This window comes from Rattus norvegicus, chromosome 2 (genome assembly GCF_036323735.1).
Source record: "Rattus norvegicus strain BN/NHsdMcwi chromosome 2, GRCr8, whole genome shotgun sequence".
Taxonomy (NCBI): Eukaryota; Metazoa; Chordata; class Mammalia; order Rodentia; family Muridae; genus Rattus; species Rattus norvegicus.
This window is the reverse complement of record NC_086020.1, coordinates 199,325,078-199,346,820: the sequence shown is the minus strand read 5'-3', so window position 1 is coordinate 199,346,820 and position 21,743 is coordinate 199,325,078. Positions and strand designations below refer to the sequence as shown.

Genomic DNA, 21,743 nt, shown 5'->3' with positions numbered 1-21,743 from the left:
AGGTTGAGAATCACTGTTATAGACAAGATCAAGAGTTAAGGTGAATGTTTAGTATAGTCCATCTAAGCTGACAGGGGTCTGACAATTGGTCAGAGAGTTACCTCAGTACGTGTATTTCTTATATTCTTGGCCCTGTGGGGCCACACAACCCTGTGTATTCCCATTAGAAGATACATATACTGGTTTGCCTGTTTATAGTTGCTTAGTGAAAATGAATTTAAGAAGGATCTAGATTCTCCTGTGAAAGTTTAATAAGTAAAAGAAAGTTAGAAAAATTTCAAAACTCTTTATTTTGAGTGACACTAAAATGGTTAAGGCAAGTGGATAGGTCTCACCACAGTTAACAAAACATTTGGAAAGTACATTGCAAAGTTAGAGCAGTCCACTCAACTGAAGCCAAGCTGCTGCCTAATAAAATATTTTTGAAGACCTTTCAGAAAAACAGAACCTTATTTGAATTATTTGAATCTTTCCAGAACTCCCCTTAATAAAGCATGTAAATCACTTTTAAAGCTTATTGGAGTTATGAGGGCGTGTCTTAATTCTGGTCTGTTTAAGCAGAGGAATGATGGGAAGGAAATTTTCTACATACCTGTGATTTCCCAGTTTGCCTCCCCACCCCCGTTTGTGGTGTGTGTGTGTGTGTGTGTGTGTGTGTGTGTGTGTGTGCGTGTGGTGTTTGTGTTGGTAACTAAATAAGTTTCCAAGTTTCACATGAGCTTGTGGAAAAAACACATGTGAACTCAGGGAGTATCCGGGAAACGAAGAGCACATCTGTGTATTGTATCTCTGACTTTGTAAACAAGCTAAAAGGATTTCTTTTTTGTTTTTGCCAGAGAACATCTTTGTTTTCAAGATTTTAATTCACTGAACATCGTGTACTACTTTCTAGTTAATGTTTGCCATATTGCAAAAGTAAAAATGTTTTCATGTTAGAAAACTTAGAGAAGCAGAAATAGCAAATATTTTCCATAAATTAACCATGAAGAGCCTAGTATGTAACCTGGCCTCCATTGGTGCATACATGCATGCATGCACACATACATACATACATACATACATACATACATACATACACACACACACACACACACACATATACATACTACTGCCCCACAGTGGTCACTGATACATTTTTATTTGTTCATTTATTTATTTATTTTTAGACAGGGTCTCACCATGTAACTCTGGCTGGCCTGGAACTCAATATGTGGACCAGACTGACCTCCGACTCACAAAGATGCCTCTGTCTCCCAAAGGCTGTGTTTAAAGGCATACACCACCAGGCCTGGCTGTTGATCTTTTTGAACCAAAACGAGATCATGCTGTACCTAATATATTTTCAGATAATATATTTTCACGTTATTATTCAACTACAAAATATTTTAAATAGCTACATATTATTCCATTGTGTTCATTCCAATGATTGAACTAAATCCCTCAGAAATAATTTTCTTCCTGCCTTTTTATTAATAATTTTATAAACTGTAGTAAGCATCTTTGTAACCAAGATAGTACACATCTTTTCTCATTTAGGTTGGTGTATAGAAATGGAGTTAGCGAATTTCATAAGTTTTTTTTTAAAGATTTGTTTATTTTCATGCACATTGATGTTTCCAACTTCCCTTCCATTGCATTGAGCTGATTTTTAGATGAAGAAGCACTAAGAAGCAGCAAATATAAAAAAATAACTGAGATTTATTGTTTGGTGTGGTCTGGTTTTTGGAAACAGGGTTTCACTATGTAGTTCTGGCTGGCCTAGAACCCATTATGTAGACCAGGTTGACCTGGAAGTCACAGAGATCCCCCTGCCTCTGCCTCCCAAGCACTGGGATTAAAGTTGGGTAGCACCAAGCCTGGCTAAAGTTTTGTTTTGTCAAAGTCCTTCTTCCACACGAAGATCACAAAGTAACCAAAAGTAACCAGTATTTTCAAATGCTATCTGACCATAAACTAGGAACTCTACGCCCTGAACTCAGCAGTCCCTCTAGGTATATATCCCAGTACAAGGCAAGCAATATGTTGAAAAGATCCCTGTCCTTAGTAGCCAGGACATTGAAACAATGTAAGTATCTACAAACAGGTGTCTGAATAAAAGAAAGGTAGCACATCCAATGGAGTTTTATTCCGTCTTCAGAGGCAAAGAAATGCTGTCCTTCGTGGCAAGGCAAATGAGCCTGGAGAACATTAGGCTAAATGGGGAAGGCCCGATGCAGAAAAACAAGCACTGTAGAAGGTCATGTCCGTGAGTGCAATAAAAAAGGTAAGGTGATCTCTAATGGAGGCAGCCCAGTCTACATAGCAAGACTCGAAACGAAGCAAATTGTGTTCATGTTAGGGTGTTCATTTAGCATCATTTAGAGGACACTACCAAATAGAGACCCAGAGAAGATGCTAAATTCTGAGGGATCTGGAATATTGCTAATAACAGAGGACTTGGGTTAGTCTTAAAGTTCATATCGTCAAAGACTAAAATGGTGAACATGTATTTGTGCATATCTTACCTTCTTTTTTGTTTAATTCTTTCAGAACTACTTTAATAGAGATGGGAAGTCTATGCTCCTCCTCTTGGCTCAGGAGATGTATGCAGATCTTTTTAAAAATAAGTGATTAAATAAAATGAGTTCTGTCTCATATGACTTCCAAGCTGCTAGTGTGGTTCTCCCCTATCAAATTGTCAGGTACCTGGACCTACCTTATATTGCTGCACTTGGGTATCGGCTCATCCCTGGGGACAATGGCTCACCCCGCGTCCCAGTCTCAGCCATGGGAGAAGAGAAAAGGGGGGAGACCCTTCTGTCCACAGTCTATAGGCCTGATCTTAAACATGTCTGACTGTAAGGATGGCTGGGAAATGTCATCTTTATGGGGTATCACTGGACCTGGCAATAAATAAAATAAATAAGTGGGGTGGGGGGCAGATATCAAGGGGTGAGAATTTTCAACATCTAAAAGAACACAACAGAGAAAAGCTACCACAGTAGTGCTAACAGTCAGATGGCCTTGTCTATTTATTAACCCTGGTGTTTTTATTTTTTAAGATTTCCTTTTTAAAATATGTGTTCATTTTATTTTGTGTGTGTAAGTGTTTTTGCTTGCATGTATACAGGTGCACCATGTGTGCACATTGTACTTGGAGAGGCCAGAAAAACAAAACAAAACAATCATCAGAGTCCCCTCCCAGACCATCTCATATAGCCCAGGCTGGGCTGATCTTCCTGAGGTCCTGAGTTCAGTTCTGAACAAGCACGATTCCGAGCAGTTCACAACCATCTGTAATGGGATCTGATTCCCTCTTCTGTTGGGCATGCAGACAGAGCGCTCGTATACACAAGATGCACAAATCAGTACATCTTTTGAGAAAACATCTCCATGGGGAATTCGAGAGGAAGCTGAGCAGAAGTGAAGAGGCAGGATGAGAGCGAGTCAACCCTGGTCAGGGGCTGGGGTGGAACGGCAGAATGAGTTGGGAGGGGGAACAGTGCCAGGAGAATGGGTCACCAAGAAAGACGAGCAGAAGTGACAAGGGCTCTCACTGCCATCTTTTTCTGTGGCTTGTATGGGTGAAAGATACAGACAGAGCTGGGCTGTAGTCCCAATGATTCCGGGGGGGACATGTAGTGCTTCAGTGTCCCACCTCAGCTCAGGCTGTCCAAGGCAGTGCCTCCAGTTCCCAGTGTCTCCAGCCTCCTCATGTATTTTGTGTATGTGGCGCTCTGTCTTCATGCACACCAGAAGAGGGCATCAGATCCCATTAGAGATGGTTGTGGGCCACCACGTAGTTGTGGGATTTGAACTCAGGACTTCTGCTCTTTTTTTTTTCCTTTCTTTTTTTTTTTTTTTTTGGAACTGGGGACCGAACCCAGGGCCTTGCGCTTGCTAGGCAAGCACTCTACCACTGAGCTAAATCCCTAACCCCAGGACTTCTGCTCTTAAGCAGGAGAAAAGTCAGGTCACTTGGGCCCTGTCTACTCCCTAGGAGGTCTCACCTCCTTTTATTGCCTTTGCCCTGACTTAATAGTCCTCAGCTGCAGCCTTTTCATTCCTTTCCAAGGAAGGAATCAAGCAGAGCAGGAATCTGGAAACGGGAGTTAATGAAGAGACCATGGAGGGGTGCTGCTTATTGGCTGAATTAACAGCCTTTCTTGAATTTTGTAGATGAGATTCCAGGGTGGTTTATAAAAAGGGTAGATTTTTATATTTATTTTACATGTATGAGTGTTTGGCCTCCGTGGATGTATGTGCACCATGTGTGTGTCTAGTACCACAGAAGTCAGAAGGAGGCATCAGATCCCCTCCTTTAGATGGTTGTGAACCATCGTGTGGATGCTGGGAATTGAACTCAGGACCTCTGCAAGAGCAACAAGTGTTCTTAATCAGTGAGCCGACTCTACAGCCCCGGGTTCTCTCACTTTTGTTATCTTGTTTGTTTGTTTGTTTGTTTGTTTTGATTTTGGGCACAAGGTCTCACTGTGTTGCTCTGGCTGGCCTAGAACTCAGTGTGGAAACCAGGCTCACTGATTGGCTAGACTGGCTGGACAGGAAGCCTTGGGCATCTTCCTGTCTCTTCTCCCCCAGTGCTGTGACTACAGACACACAGCACATCACCACGCCTAGTTTTTACACAGGTTCTGGGATCCCACATTGAGGTCCTCACGTTTGCACAGCAAACTCTTTCCTGACTGAGCCATCTCCAGCCCCTGAACAGAGGTTTCCTGAGGAGAATTCTGTAGTCTGTACAGCCGGCAACAGTAAGCACCATCTTAACCCACCCATGGTGTTAGAAATACAGAATTTACTGGGTTTAGACCCACCTATAGTGTTAGAAATACAGAATTTACTGGGTTTTAAAGATTGACTACCATTTTGTTGTGGTTATATACTGTATTTGTGTAGAATGTTGCTAGCGACTGAGGTGATTTCCATGTCTTGGCTATTGTAAGTGTGGAAACAATATGGAGAGCTTTACAGATGCGGATGGCATATGCTCACCAATTGACAATAGAGTCTACACAGGAAGGCAAGCATAGACGAAAGTGGTTACCGGCTCAGTGTGAAAAACTCAGAGCCCGGTTCCATTGGATCTAAAATTCATCCATTAGAGATGATTCAGTGAGTATGACCTTGGCAACCCAAGTGTCCAAGGGCCTGGGTTTAGATCCCTAGAACCTACATAAAGCTACATGGGAGCACATGTCTGTAACATAGTGCTCCTGTGGCAAAATGGGAATCAGAGACAAGGGATCCTCAGCCTGGCACACGCAACATCAAACTACAGAGATGGAGGGTGCTCACCAATACCGGAAGTCGTCCTCTTACCTCCACACCTGCACTGTGACGTGTACAGCTGCACACACACACACACACACACACACACACACAGTCACACACACACAGTCACACACACACAGTCACACACACAGTCACACACACACAGTCACACACACAGTCACACACACACAGTCACACACACAGTCACACACACACACAGTCACACACACAGTCACACACACAGTCACACACACAGTCACACACACACACAGTCACACACACACACAGTCACACACACACAGTCACACACACAGTCACACACACACAGTCACACACACACAGTCACACACACAGTCACACACACAGTCACACACACAGTCACACACACACACAGTCACACACACAGTCACACACACAGTCACACACAGTCACACACACACACAGTCACACACACAAACACATACACACACAGTCACACACACAGTCACACACACACAGTCACACACACACACAGTCACACACACAAACACATACACACACAGTCACACATACACAGCCACACACACACAAACACACACACAGTCACACACACAGTCACACACACATACACACACACAGTCATACACACATACATACACAGTCACACACACATACACACAGTCACACACACAGTCACACAGACACAGTCACACACACAATCACACACATACAGTCACACACACACAGTCAACACACACACACACACATACACACACAGTCACACACATACATACACAGTCACACACACAAACACATACACACACAGTCACACACATACATACACAGTCACACACACAAACACATACACACACAGTCACACACATACATACACAGTCACACACACAAACACATACACACACAGTCACACACACACACACACACACACACAAACACACACACTGTATTAGAAAAGAAAACCTGTCCTCTTTCCTTTATACCACATGGATGAGGGTTACAGGCACCCTAAAGAAAAGGAATAACATGAGGTTGGACAAGCAGGTGGATAAGGGACAGTGGGTAATTCCAGTAATGGAGGGATCAGAGATCCAATTTACAAGACAGTATGCAGAGCCAGGCCTGGCGGTGTAAGTACCAACTACTTGGGAGCCGAGGCCAAAAGGTCATGAGTTCAAAATCAGCCTAAACTATACAGAGAGGTTATGAGCAGATGAAGGGTTGACCCTTAGCCTATATAAAGAGTCATATGTTTCTTTTATATGTGTGTGGAGAGGGATATGGCTATGTAATGTGTGCACACATGCATGTGGATGTCAGAGGTCAGTGTTGGATGTCCTCCTTCATTGGCCTCCACCTTAGTGTGTGAGCGTACATGTTCATGTGTATGTGTTTGTGTGGATGTGTGGATGAAAGAGGTCAACGCTGGGTGCCTTCTTCAATCACCCTCCAGTTTGTTTGTGAGACAAAGTCTCTCGGTGAACCTGGAGCTCACCAGTTCATCTAGACCGGCTAGCCAGCAAGCCCTGTGGATCCCGCTGCCTCTGCCTCCTCAATGCTGGGACGTGTAACTTTTCACATGAGCCCTAGGAATCCAAACGCAAGTCCTCAAACTCTTGTGGCAAATACTGTTTACTGACCCGGCTGTCTCTGTAGCCCTAAAGCCATAAATTTCTCTATCTGAAACTGGTTCATTGGATCCACAAGTTTTAGAAACTGTTTGTAGCCATTTTTCTACATTTTTCGAATAGTCACAAATGGCACAAAAAAAAAAAAAACCGTTTTGTTTAAAAGGCATAGCCTAGTAATTCAGTTGCTACACTTTATCTTAAAATCTAATTTTTGTAATCATTCCTGCATTTGCATTCAGGAAGATTATCTGTGTGGTGGGGGTGGGTATATTTAAGTGGTAGTCATATTTTTTCTCAGTTTTCATCTCTAAAAGAGAGAGTTCACCTTTTCAGAGACAGTGCAAAGTTTTGACCGTGTATTGAATCTGTAGTTCACAGCGACTCCTAAATTCTGTAAAGTTATTATTCCCTTGTTTTAAGGGATATGAAAACATAATTTTGTTCCTATACATATTGTCAGGTTTGGGGCAGACTTTATTTTTAGAGTAGCTTTAGTTTCACAGCAGAATTGAGCAGAAGGCACAGACATTTGTCATGTGGTCTCCTCTAGTATCCACAGAACACAGCATTGTCTGCTGTTCCTTCTGGAATACAATGCCCTCATCACAATCGATGTTGTTACTCTACAGAACACGCAGAATAGTTTTGCTGCTTAAACAGCCTTGCACCCCAGCGATTTACCCCTTTCTCCTTCCCTCCAGGCCCTGTCTTTTCACTCTGCATACTTTTGCCTTTTTCAGAATTCCGTAGTCCATAAGTGATTTTCATTTCCTTCCATTATTTTTACCTTATTGAATTTGGGGTTTCATATTGTTTTCCTAGACTGTGATATATATTCCTGAATTCCCCACATGGGGTCTTTTCTTAGATTATTCTTATAGAATTTTTTCCTGTTGCATTTTTGTGTGTCATCTGTATCTATATTGTTCTATCTAAAAAGAATGGAAGTGGTGGCAAGTGGAATTTATAGTAACAGAAAAAGAAATTTATTTTCTTGAATGAATTTGAGAATTTTTAGATTGTACATGTAAGAGATGTTCGATATTTCTCTTTCTTGTCTGGGTATTTTCACTTAGCATACTGTCTTCAAGGCCACATTACAAATGGGTACATTTCCTTTGAAATAAATGTAGTGTGTGTGTGTGTGTGTGTGTGTGTGTGTGAGTGTGTGTGTGAGTGTGAGTCTGTGTGAGTGTGCATGTGAGTGTGCGTGTGAGTGTGTGTGTGAGTGTGTGTGAGTGTGTGAGTGTGTGAGTGTGTGTGAGTGTGTGAGTGTGTGTGAGTGTGTGAGTGTGTTGAGTGTGTGTGAGAGAGTGTGAGTGTGTGTGTGTGTGTGTGTGACATTTTCTTTACTCTTTCATCTTCTTCAGGTTTTTTCCTAATCTTGTCTATTACAAATAATTCTAAAGCAAACATGGGATTGCAAATGTCTCGTTAAAATACTAATTTGAAGTACTTATCCGGGGTTGGGGATTTAGCTCAGCGGTAGAGCGCTTGCCTAGCGAGCGCAAGGCCCTAGGTTCGGTCCCCAGCTCCGAAAAAAAAAAAAAAAAGTACTTATCCATAATCCAAGCACTTGAAACCTGGAACAAGAGGATTATGAATTCAAGACCCAGCCTGGGCTACATACAAGACCCTAACTTCAAAACCCAAGCCAAATATAATCAACCAAACCAAGAACCTTGATTCTGCTTGCTTTGGATACGCACCAAAGGTATGTGTGGTTGCTGGATCATGTCATGGTCCTGTTTTTAATTTTTGAGGAACCTACATACCATTTTTTCATAATGGCTTTACCAAAACCACACCCCAGAGTTCTCTTTTATCAACTCCTGTCCTGTTTGAACTCCTTGGTGACAGCACCTTAGTTAGCGTGGGTGCCATCTTGTTTGGGTTTATGTTTACAGTCCCCTGACATTAATGGTAAGCACGTCTTCATTAGCTTATTGGCCAATTGCACACACGTTTGAGAAATGATCACTCAAGCCTTTGGCCCATTTTTAATCAAAGAGCTTTTTCTTCTTTCTGTTGCTATGATTGAGTTGTGGATCCTTCACATGTTTTATATATTAAACATGTATGGCTGATAAATTTGCTTCCATTCCATACAAGGAATGTGTTTTCTCGTGTGTAGGGGGGGGTACACGCACACGCACGGACATACATTTTCACATGTATGGGGAATGCACATGTGTCTTCGTCAGGATAGCTGTCAGCCACTAAAAGCAACTTTTTTCTTTTCTTTTTTCTGGAGCTGGGGACCGAACCCAGGGCCTTGCGCTTCCTAGGCAAGCGTTCTACCACTGAGCTAAATCCCCAACCCCACTAAAAGCAACTCTTACATGAAATTTTAGAGGCTTTTTGCAATATTTATAGCAGATTTTAAGTAAGCTAGTATTCGGCAAACACTTGTTTGAGTGCCTACTATGTGCCAAGGAATGCTGCATTTTATATGGAATTTCTCACTAGAACAATTCAGGACAATAAAGAATTACCTGCTGACACCTTTGTGTGATTCAGTCTCATTCTTTGCTTCACGTCAAGAGGTGACCCCTTCCGCTGGGGGCCGGTCCCTAACTATAGTCTGGTTTCTACTATTTCTGACATCTCGGGGATCAGTCTTCTCTAAAGACACGATTCATACCCAGCCAGATGCTCAGTTTGGTTCCTACACTATTCTCCCCTATCAGTACTGAGGCATGCTTGTCTTCCCTCCATGCTGAAGTGAAATCTTCCTTCATGACATGTGCTCAGCTGGATGCAGCCCTAAGTTCCCTACTCTCGCTTCACTCCTAACAGATCTGAAATGACTTGCCCACGTCCCTGTATCTATTTTCCATAGTAACAAGCTTCGGTCCCACCTCCTCACCAACACTGCACTCACCAGCATCATGGGTGACTTTTTACTGCTAAACCCAGTGACCCGTTTTTGGTCTCTGCCATAGCTGAGGTTGCCGAGGAGGGCTTTCTTAAGACTTCCCCATCGCCATCGCTGATACCCTGCTTCTTTTCTCGTCCTGTTGGGATGCCACCTCCTTGCCTCTCCAGCCTCTCTGCTGCTCTGATATTAGGCTCTTCCCTTCCCTTTCTCCTTTGCCAGTCTCCTCAGTTGACTTCATCCTTTCCCGTGGTGAAGACTCACGTTCACGTTTTCAGTCCTCTTGAGTTCTCTCTAAACATCTGTCTGCAAACTGAGTGTTTCCAAGAGGAAGGATGTGAACTGGGCTGGTCCCTCCCTCACTACCTAACCCACTAGTAAAATGAATCAGCGAATGAGTAACCAAAGCAAAAGCGACTGCACAGTCTTCCTCCATGATGTTACTGCCCTGCATTTACTTCAGCTAAAAATGCTGCTGGAGTTGACACATTCATGTATCCTTTGTGTTGCAATTCAAAGCCAGTCCTACAGATCCAACTACTCTTTACAGTCTGAAAATGCTTGTTTCTGCTTCAGTTCACAAAGGTTCCTTCTTTGTCAGAATCTACACGTCTTTTAAAATAGACAGATCTTCGGTGTATCAAGGAAAAGATCTCTATAAAGTTGACCATTCTTCCACTTTGGCGGGCAGATTGAAACAGACTCACAGGTACATGGAGCCTTGGGTATAACAACCGCTAACATTGATTAGCAAGCTACACTGTACCCAAGGCACTGTTTGGAGCAATGTGTAATCATTTCCTTGGTCTCCCCGGGTTCCCGTGAGGTGTAGATCCCATGAGGAGAAGACACTGTACATATGGCAAATTCACCAGAGTGGCAGCTGGCAGGAGCTGAGCCAGGGTTTGAAGCCAAAGAGACTAGTGGGATAAGCACCTAACCTGCACGCCGCACGACCTGGCAAGCAGCTCCCACTCCTCAGACTTTCTTATATCTGTCTCTGAAAGATGGAAAGCATCTTGAATAGTCAGGACCTGGTGTAACTCTAAATATGTGCCCGGAGTATGCATTTGCTGGTCCTCGGGAAATGGATGACATTGGTATAATACTTAGTCACAAAGACTGGCTCCATCGACTTTCGTTCCAGTTTATGTTTAAGTTTTCAATAGCATCCTAGATTCCTTTTGATTCTTTGAACCATAAACAACGGTCATGGCAACTTTATCTTCTTCCGAGTCCTCTGCTTACTTCGAGTTCATTCCAACAGCTTTATCACGTTATCTTTGAAATGTTTGGCTTTCCGTAGTGGCAACACAAATCACATTCCTTTGCTTTCTTTCTAGACAGTGGTTGAGCAACCGTCCAAAGCTCATAGGAAGTCAGTGACTCACCCAACAGAAAGCAGTTAGTAATGTGACTTTCATCTCAGTTGCCAAGTAGTTTGTGTGGGTTTCCATGGTAACCCATCAGTATAACAAATGTCACAAACTCACTTTGCAGCTTTTTGGATTTGTTTAATTTGGACAGCTTTTTCCCAAGGTCTACGTGTACACATGAACGATTGCCACAGAAAACTCTGACTAACGGCCTTAGGAACATAATACACTTTCTTTTTTTTAAAAATTGGTTTGGTTTTTTGAGACAAGTCTCTGTAGCCTAGGCTGGCCTCAAAAACAAAAAAAACTCACTTAAGCTTTTTTTTTTTCCTGCCTTATTTTCCCAAGGCTGGGATTGCGGATTGCAGGTGTGAACCACTCTCACGAGGAGATCTGAGGGAGATGGATTTGAGCAGGAACCATTAAGGAGGCTCTTACAGTGATTCAAAGGAATGATGTTGAGAATTTGAATTTTGATAATGATGCTAGACACAGAAAGGGCTTGATTTCCTAATAATTATAAAGTGGTGTGGCAGGAATTTATGGCTGATTTTGGACTCCTTATCAGATGCTTCCTAGGGCTGGCAGAGTGGACTCATGGGATTATGAATACTATTCTTGTATCTATTTTATGGGGCTGTTTGTGTGTTGTGTCCAGTTCATTGTCTTGTTTCAGTTTGGTTTGGTTTTGGGTTTTCAAGACAGGGTTTCTTTGAATAGCTCTGGCTTCCTGGAACTCACTCTGTAGGTCAGGCTGCCCCCAAACTCCCAGAGAGCCACCTGCCTCTGTCTCCCAAGTGCTAAATTGGATTAAACACATGTGCCACCACTGTCCAATTTGGCCTCTTTTTTTTTTTTATCTTTTTTGGGTTTCTCTTCAATAAGGTGTCTTCGTTAGACACAGCATGAAGTAGTTAATAGACGTTGCATAAATCCAGCTCATACGAGCCTGATCTCCTGGTTGACTAAACAGCCCTATACAAGGACCTGCTCCTGCACATGTGCTGCTGCTCTGATCTTGGAGACAGAATCCAGGCAGCTGGAGTTTTCATCTACAGGAAGTGAACCTGGCTTGTTTGTGGGTAGGGCTTTCCTAATAGGCCATTTGTAAGATCAAAGCGTAGATCCATGCAGCAATCTTAGAATATCGCTCTGTGGCACAGACTAACCTTGGCTCATGATCCTTTCGCTTCAGCCTCCCAAGTACTGGGACACAGTGATCCTCTATGATGGGGAAAGGACTCTGGATTCCGAGAGCACATTCCACAGGGAAAGAGTAGTGGGACTCTCTGGTTTCTAAGTATAGGAGTGATCAGACTTTGGGTGTGCAAGAGTTTAGCTCACCTACACAGAACGAAAATTAAGACAAGCATTTTAAATGATAGATGTGGGAAGTGTGAATGGGGACAACTCAGGCTTCATGCTTATCCACCTTCCATCACCAAACGGTTTTTCACGTCAGCAGCCTCATGATCCAATATGGCTTCTGACTCTCAAAACCGTTGTCATGACAGTTTTCAGACAGAGAAAGGAATAGAGGGTCAAAGGACAGTCCCCACAGGCTCTCCCTTACTCTGCCTGTCCAGAAGTCCCAGCCATTGGTCTCTAAGGATTCCACCTTAGCATAAAATCAACTCCCTCCTCCCCAGAGCTGCAAAGACTTGTAAAATAGGCTTAACTGAATACACATGAAATTACATGTTAAAAAAGAGAGACACTGGATAAGCAACTGATGGTCTCCTCATTGCTCCTGAACAAGTGACTTGACCGGTTTAATGATCTAGCTCATGTCAGTTGACTGCTGGCGAGTACCATGATAAACAGGTATGTGACGTAAGTCCTAGGCCAGGGCACCAGGTAAGCCCAAGAGTTAACAGAAGATTCTGTGCATCCAAGCACTAAGGAAAGAAGCTTAGCTGTATATGTGTGTGCATATATAATATGTAAGTGTGTGTATAATACTCAAAACATTGGAGTAAAAAGGCACCAACATGTTAAGGAGACAGGAACATGAAGTTAAGAACAAATAGCCACAAAATTAGGAAAGGACAGAACTCAGTGAAGAATGTATAATAAAGGTCAAGATGACGTCAAGAAAGCACATCAGGGGCCAGCAAGATGGCTCAGCAGGTAAAGGCGCTTGCTGCCAAGGGAGATAGCCTGAGTTCAAACCCTGGAATCCACATAATAGAAAAAGAGAACTGATGCAAGTTGTCCTGTGATCTCTAAACACATGGTAGGGCATGTTTATGCTGACATACATACACTCAAAGACACCAAATAACTAAAAAAAAATTAAAGAGCCCATCAGACTAGGCAATCTGTTGCTCACTAGTTTCACTGAGGAGCTGGGGTAGAAACCTGATGGGATGTTGAAAGTTAACTGGGAAGTGGAATGGATCTACTCTACACAGTGCCTTAAATTCAATTTAACTCTTTTTCCCCAGTAGTCAAGTTGGATAAGCTACTTAGTTTCTCTCTGTTCCTATACTAATGGAGTGGTGTTACAATGTGTAAACCGTGTAAGCACTCAGTAACTACTGTCAACATTGTCATTAAAGCGGAAGTCAGTGGGTAGGGATGGAAACCAGAAGTGTGGCTTTCTCCTCTAAGATGTAATACCATACTCTTAAAATCCGTTCCTTACATGCTACAGTTCCTGCCCATGTTTATACTGCTATTATTAACCTGGTTTTTCCCCAAGTCTACCAGACTTCCTGCTGGTTTCCTCCACTCTCTAGATAAGCTAGGTAAATATGAAAGACTTCCCACTTAATTGTTTAAGAATCACAGGTACATGCAGAATCCACTTGGTATCTTTAACATTGTCACTCAGGCAGAAGCTGTACTCTGTCTGTGCAAATGGTAGCGATGTATGATTTGGTACATGAAATCATTATAGATTTGCCACATTGTAAAAGTGTTTTAAAACAGACAGAAATGTAGTATGTGTTTCTAATTAGATTAGTTGGGGAATTGCTGATATTTCATAAACAAAAAACATAAACCAAGGTTCTGGGGCTTTGAAGTATTTGTTTTGTTTTTATTTCTAGAATAGTTAGCTCAGTAACCTTTTAAGGCCCAGCTATGAATTGGATCCAAAGGACCATGTGGTGCACCTAGCTCGGCACTCTTAGGAGGTAATGGAACCTTTAAAAGGTAGGAGGGCTTTAGGTCATTAGGAGTCATGTTCCCAAAGGGATCGTTTAAATCTGGCCGTTCCCTCAGTTCACTTGCTAGCTGTGGATAGGGAGGCTTTCCCTCCAGCACCTGCTTCCACTATGATAGGCTGCCTTGCCACAGGCCCTGCCCAACAAAGCCAATCAGTTGTGGACTGAAACTCCCACACAATGAACAAAGTCAACCTGTCCTCTTTAGATGTTAATTTGACTCAGACATTGGTTATGGTGACAGAAAGTTGACCAAAATGAGGTTATTTCATTTTCATATATTAGACAATAAAGAATATTCACCGGGTGAGTATTTAAAGCAACTGGAAAATAATGGCTTTCAATGTTAAATACTTCTTTTTGAAAAAGGTGGTCTTGGAGTGCAGAACAAACTGGTATCAAACAAGTATTCTTTCTCCTCCAGTCTCCTTCTCAGTGCCGGAATTACCGGCACGGTCTCCATGCTGGTTCTCCCTTACAGAACTGTGTTCCATTTTGAGATTTTTCAGTACTTAGTAATATTCGTAATTTTCCAGTTTTTACTTTAGCAGAGGTCTACATGTACTTATTTTAAAGTCTAAGCTTTGTCATTAAAGGGGAAGTCCACAGGTAGGGGTGAAAAACCACAGTCCCCTACAACTATTCATTTCTGATCCACCTAGTAAGGAGTCAGCCATCGGATGTCTGCGCTGTCTTTGCTCCCAACCTGCCCTCAGCCTTCTGGTGCTGCTCCTTTTTCACAGTGAGAGGCAAACGGCAGGAAGCCTGGTTGTGCAGTCCTTGAAGGCCAGTCTGGGCTATGACAATGGTAGAGTAGGTCCAAAATGACTAGTGAAAGTCTGAGCCCAGGACTTTTGTTTCCATTAACATGTTTAAGGGGTCCTTGTTCTAGTTAAAGAGCATCCTAGTCCTGTACAGTAGATGTGATTTCTTTTTGTTATTACATATATCTGTGCATGTACGTGGGGTCTGGGGGGTGGGGGTAGGGTGCGTGCACACGCCTGGGTGAAGAGTTGAGATCAAAGGTCAGTGTGGGAGTTGAGCCACCCCTTCAGCCCATAACTTCTCATTCGAGAACTTCTCTTCCTCCAGCATCAGCTGTTTGGACAAAGTCGCCTTTTGTGCTGTTCACTTTGGCCTGTTTTTCCCAGCAAGAGCTTCTCCTAGGATGCCGGTTTAGGTGTGACCGCAGCTCTGAGGCTGACAGAAACTCTGTGCTGGTGGAGGGGGCTTGGCATCATGGGTCTTTACTACAGTTGAGATGGCGGAACCATTTTGTTGGGAGTCCTCAGTGTCCATCTCGTTAGTTTTCCTGATAAATGCATCCGGGTCTCCAGCATCGCCAGAGCCAGCTAAGGAGGAAGGGTCAGCACTGACTCATCTTTCAATATGTTGTCGTCACACCCCTGAGGCCTGCCTCGGGTCAAAGGCCGGAGAGACATCTGTTCCCTGTCGGGAGAATAAGCTGAGCTTCCTCCCGAGAGAGTCCGAGTCTGGCTGCTTCTAAAACAGCGTTCGATCAACCCTCCCACCTCTGGTCCGTCCTTCATTTTGTTTCAGGACCAATTTAAGATTCCACTCCTGGCTTCCCACATTACAGCGTCAGGTTCAGATTTCCTCGGCTGCTAAATTAGTTACTACTCATGTCTGCCCCTGACTGCTTGTTTTTGTCTTCCAATGAGATGATGCCTTAAAAAAAATCCAAAAACAAACAACAACAAAACAACAACAACAAAAAACCGAAACTCGGTAACTTTTGGGGAAAAAGCAGTAGAAGGTATCTCTAGTTAGAAGTTTATCTGTGTTTTTCTAAGGGCAACAAACTGTCCTGCCGTTGTTTTTTTAAATCCGGTTCTTGATACCTGATCCTACACCAGTGGTGTTAGTGACAGGCACAAGCATACCTGGAGGATATTCCTGAAGGTCCCAGGACACCAGCATATCTGCATGCCTGTTTTGGGAGCTCCAGACACATGGCTGATGCTGTGAGGAAAGCAAGAGCTAAAACTCCTGCGGCTTTTTTTTTTTTTTCATGAATCTCTCTGGGCTTCTTACAAGTTTATCTACAAACCCAACTTTCGGAGATGTTGACGCACATCCGTTTTCTTCACAGAGGCAGCCACGAGCTGGCCCGCTGTTGTATTCATTGCATTTGTCCTCTCCTTGGTTTTTTTTAATCTGAATTTATCTAAATTCTTACCTTAGCCGTAAGTCTCTATTGCTCCAGAGAAATGAGCCCACTCTGTATTCATTAAGGAGATCAACCTCACTATACCTGAGCTCTCAGGAGCCATCACAGAAGAGGGGGCGGGAAGACTAAGCCAGAGGTCAGGGAGGACTGGACAGAAACAGTATCTTCTGGTCTAACGGGAATATTGCTCTCATAAGCTCACAGCATGTGGTGGCCTGCACACGATCAACCCTGTCAACGTTCCAGCATGGAGTAGGGAGGACCCCAGATCCTTCACCCCCAACTGGGGAGCTAGGCCTGACGCTTCTGGGATATGGGGTGTCAGGCTTTCTTTAGAGATGTGGCTCTGTGGATGCTCCTCTACACATGGGTATAAGGGCTGCACACATTGGATTCAGTGACTCATGAGAAGGGGAAGACGAGGAAGGGGAAGAGGAAGAGAAGGAAGAGAAAGAGGATGACGTCATGAAGTTGGAAGGGAATGGGAAGTGGGACTGGGTGTGGGAGGAATTAGGGGAGGAGTAGGAGTGATTATGATCAAATATGTTTTATGTGCTTGTATGAAATTCTCAAAGAATTAATAAAAATGTCAAGGTCAGGTGGGATGCTACTTGGGAGGCAGGGGCAAGCTGAACTCTTTGAATTCAAGGCCAAAATTGTCTACATGGTGGGTTCCAGCTAGCAGGACTGTACAGCCCCTGGTCCACACCCTAAATCTGTGAGGGAAAGGCCAGCTGCATTTTCGAGTTGCCGTGGGATTAAGTGTCATGTCGTGAGCTGAAATGATAGTCCGCATTGCTGAAGGAGCTAGAGGAAAACTGGGGTATTTACATGTATTTCTGTCTCTCACACAAAGCCCTGAGAGGTTAGAAGTTCTGCCCTTTACCTTGCATTTCAAGCATTAGAAGTGTGCTCAACACACAGAAAGTACACGAACATGGAGGACTCATTGCTAACTGACTGATGAGTGAGTTAACTCCTTGGCATTTCTAAGAGCCCATTACTTCTGTTCCACTCTCGCAAATAACGGCTTTTGCATCTGTATGTGTCTCTGTGTGTGCTTGAGTGTGGAAGCCCAGTGTGTCAGGTAGCGCCTGAGGTGCTCTTCACCTTCTGTGTAGAGTCGGGGTCTCCAGCTGAACCCAGAGCTTGACATTTTGGCAAATCAGCTTGCTCTGGGGGTCCCTGTCTCAAATGCTGTGATTGCAGACACCGAGCTTTTATGTGGTCCTTGAACTTGCAGCAAGCAGTTTCCTCACTGAGCCGTCTCGCCACACCTACGAATACTGACGTCTAACTTTGCTCTGTACATTTCAGTAAGAACGTGTTTTTAACATAGTAATTAATTGGCTTTTCGGGTTTTGTTTTGTTTGTTCCCTATTCAGGGAGGTGGTGCAAGCAAATTGTGTTCACTGGAGAAAGAAGTTCTCGTTTATGTGCAAAATGAGCGCCAGCGCCTCCACCGGCATCCTGGATCCCTGTATCTACAGAGTGTCTGTACGGAAGGTACAAAAATAGCCTTTTATTCCTCCCCTTTCAGAAACCAGGATTAGCTACAGTCACCAACTCACTTTATCTAGAGCTGCTTTAACGGTAGAACTCACAGCCATAAGCTAAATTTAATAAATTTCCTTGGAATATATGGTAGAAAACCTGAGGTTATTATAACTCAAGATTCACAGAAGGCTCACGCACCGTACTGAGTATTAACCACCCAAGTATTGGTTTGGGAGTGTGCCTGTCTGTAATAGGAGTTTATTAAACTCCTGTTCTTCACTTTTTACATATTTTAAAAATAATATTTTCATTAATTCCTTGAAAAACCCATACAATGTATTTGCTCATACACTGCTCCCCACCTCTCCTGCACATTCCCTCTGCGTTTCCGCTGCCCCACCCACCTGAGCTTTCTTAGGTTTTTTTGATCCAGTTCAGCTGCTCTTGGGGAGTGGGGCCTGCACCAGAGGGTGGTGCACCATTAAAAAAAACTGACTCCCTCCTCCACCCCCCCTCCCCCCGCAGCTACCAAATACCAACATCTCCTCAGTTTGTCAGCTAGTAGCTGGATCCCCACCCCCACGCCCTCCCCCAATGCTGGGATTTACCCTGAATGGAGCTGGTGCGGGTCCTGTGTATGCTGGTCACAATCGCTGTGAGTCCTGTGTGAATCTGTCCTGTTGTACTTCCCTGAAACTGACCACCACCACTTCTGTCTGCCACCTCTTCCCCACACGCGTGGGTCTTGTGGGGAGGGGTGTGATATAGACATGCGGTTATGGTCGAGCACTCCCAAGTTTCTTATTCTCTGCATATTGCCCAGCTGAAGGTCTTCGTGTTAATTCCCTTCTACTGCAAGGAGCAGCGTCTCTGACGAGGGCTGAGAGAGGCTCTGATCTGGACCAGATTCCAACAAACCTCTGTTCTTTAATCTGTGTTGTTCAGGGGACTTAGACCAGTTATACACCTTGGTGTCCTATTCTTTATATTCAGAATCGTTAAGGCTCAGAGAAATGAAGTAGCTTGCCCAAATTTACACAGGTATTACCTCATTAATAGTGCTAAAGGGAAGACTCAACCCAAACCCCGTCCTTGTTTATAGGTATTTGTTTTTCTGTATGAGACTGAGGAAATGGACATGTAAGATCCTAGCTTCATTAATCACTGCTGTCGCTGAGTTAACTATCAGCTATAAAATAGGAACTTCACAGCCAAATGTGATAGTGGCAAGCCTGTAACCATGGCAACTGGAAAGGCAGAGAAGGAAGATCCCAGGTTCAAGACTAGCCTGAGCTACATAGCAAATTTAAAGCCAGCCTAGGTTATGTCACCTGACTTTGCCTTTATAAATGAAGACCCAACAGTGTGACTTACATTCTGTACACATCTTTTTGTTCTGATTTTTCAGAAACAAAGGCTCAGTAGATAGCTAAAGCTGGCCTGGAACTCACTCGTGGCCTGGACATTTGCCATCCCACGTTGTGAATGAATTGTGGGTGGCCACACCCCAGTCTCTTTATATTGCTTAATACTTGGCAATGAGCTTCGTTTGGTCGGTTGGAGCACTCTGTTGATGGCAGGTTGTTTGCTTGTTTCTATTTTTGTTTTTGAGGCAGAGTTTCTCTGTGTGATACTTGCTCTCCTGGAGTCCTGAAACTTACTCTGTAGATCAGGCTAGCCTTGAACTCAGAGATCTGCCTGACTGTGCCTCCCAAGTGCTAGAATTAAAGGCATGCTCCACCACACCCAATGCAATGAAATAATTTTTATACTGGGTGTCACTACATGAGGAACTGTATTAAGGGATCACAGTATTCAGAAAGGTGAGAACCACCATTTCATAAGATCCTGCTGCTGCTTTGGTGGTGGAAGAGTTGGTTTTAATATCTCAAAGTAGAAATACTTAGGTTTGAGGAAAGCAGTTTTACACAGAGATAGTCCATTATTTGGCGCACCCAGATACCCAACTAAAAGCACAGGTTTCTATTACATGGGAAGCGAGAGCAGATAACTAAGGTATAGCCAGCATTCTTCCTGTAGAAGCTAAATAAAGAAGTGCATGCAGGAAAGGAGAGGCAGGAGGAACAGCAGACAGGGAAGCAGTAGATGTGGCACCAGGAAGGTATGGCATCAGGGAGGCGTGGCATCGGGGAGGTTTGGCGCCGGGAGGCGTGGCATCAGGGAGGTGTGGCGCCGGGAGGCGTGGCATCAGGGAGGTGTGGTGTCGGGAAGGCGTGGCATCGGGGAGTGGCATCAAGGAGGCGTGGCATCAGGGAGCTCATTGGTTCAGCCATCACACGCTTCAGAGGGACTAAGATGAAAACAGAGGGCTTTTAGCTTCTGCGAAGCGAAGATCACTCGGGTCCCGAGCTACTAGAGATAGAAAATGAGAACAAATCCAGCTGAAGAAGGTTGACTAGAGTCAGGTAGAGGTTTCAGCCTTTTGAATGACAGCAATGAAGATACGCAAGTTGGGGAGCCACAGAACACCCAGAGGATGTTGACTTTTGTTTGTTTAAGGATGGCACCATTAAAGGACGTGAGGACGACCCAATACTGATGAAATTTTGATAGCGCATGGACTAGAAACAGTGGCAGGAAAGGGAATGAGCACTCCTAAGTGATGGCAGAGCTCGCTGTGGACCTTCTGGACTTCTTTAAACTCAATGTGTAAACGACAGGTGTGATAGTGTATCAGAGTCAGAAAAGGGAAGTGACAGCTCTTCAGTAGACATGTTATCAAAGTGACTTTGGAGAAAGGAAGCTGGTCTGTGATAATAAGAGGAAACAGTGCACGGTGTACTAGCCATTGTTCTAAGAGCTTTACACTTGGCCCTCACAGTGTGTGACACCCTAAAGGCTAAAGTGTGGCCTACAGTCCCATTACCCAGAAAGCTGAGGTGAGTCCCTTGAGGTCCAGGAGCTCAGTCTGTGCAGCATAAGAGACTCAGAATCAAAAGCTAAATAAATAGGTAAAGTTGCAAGCAAAGTGAAAACTTTGGTCATTTTTAAGACGTTATTATTGATTTGAATAGTTGGGCTGAAAATCGTTCTATTTGTATTGTCTGTGGTATTTACTAGCATATAAATGTCTGCTCTGGAATTGTTTGACACATTTAGTCTTCAATCCCTCGTCATATAATGCCCTTCCTTATACTGTTTTCTGTATTTGCAGGAATTAAAAGGTGGGAAAGCTTACGCAAAGGTAAGTAAATGTCCTTTACCCCCCTTTGCAGGTCGTAATGTTGTTATTGCAACCTGTGGGATTTTAATTGTTACTAGGCTTGGCTCATTTTAGGTACAGCAAACTAGAGATTGAATAACTGGATCTACCAAACATTACAATATTCTGTCTGGGGACTGGAGAAATGGCTCAGTGGTTAGGCACACTGCCAGTTCTCAAAAGGACCCAGGTTGGTTCTGTTCCCATGACCCAAACGTGAATAGAACTCTGTCTGCAACTCCAGTTCCAGAGGCCCCAACCCCCTCTTCAGGCCCTGCATGCACATGGTGCCCAGACATACATACAGGCAAAATACCCATACTCATAATAAAAATAAATGAATCTTTAAAAAAAAAAAAAAGACTATTCTGGGAGCTTATTGTGAGCTGTTACCTTTTAGTATTAGCCTCCCTACTAGAGAATGTTCTCTTGTTTCCTTGAAATCATAGCTTACCGATAACTCAGAATAATTAGATATAAGATATTGCTGCCCCAGTGTTGATTAATCTGCT

General features: G+C 43.6%; 1 protein-coding gene across 1 annotated transcript in view; it reads left to right on the top strand.

The window, feature by feature from the left end:
* Positions 1-21,743, top strand: part of Eeig2 (EEIG family member 2) — a 54,868-nt gene that overhangs the window by 4,629 nt on the left and 28,496 nt on the right. The window contains exons 2-3 of the mRNA NM_001163568.3: positions 17,897-18,017; positions 21,184-21,213. Coding sequence (NP_001157040.1) covers positions 17,897-18,017; positions 21,184-21,213 — 151 coding nt within the window. The remainder of the gene's footprint in view (positions 1-17,896; positions 18,018-21,183; positions 21,214-21,743) is intronic.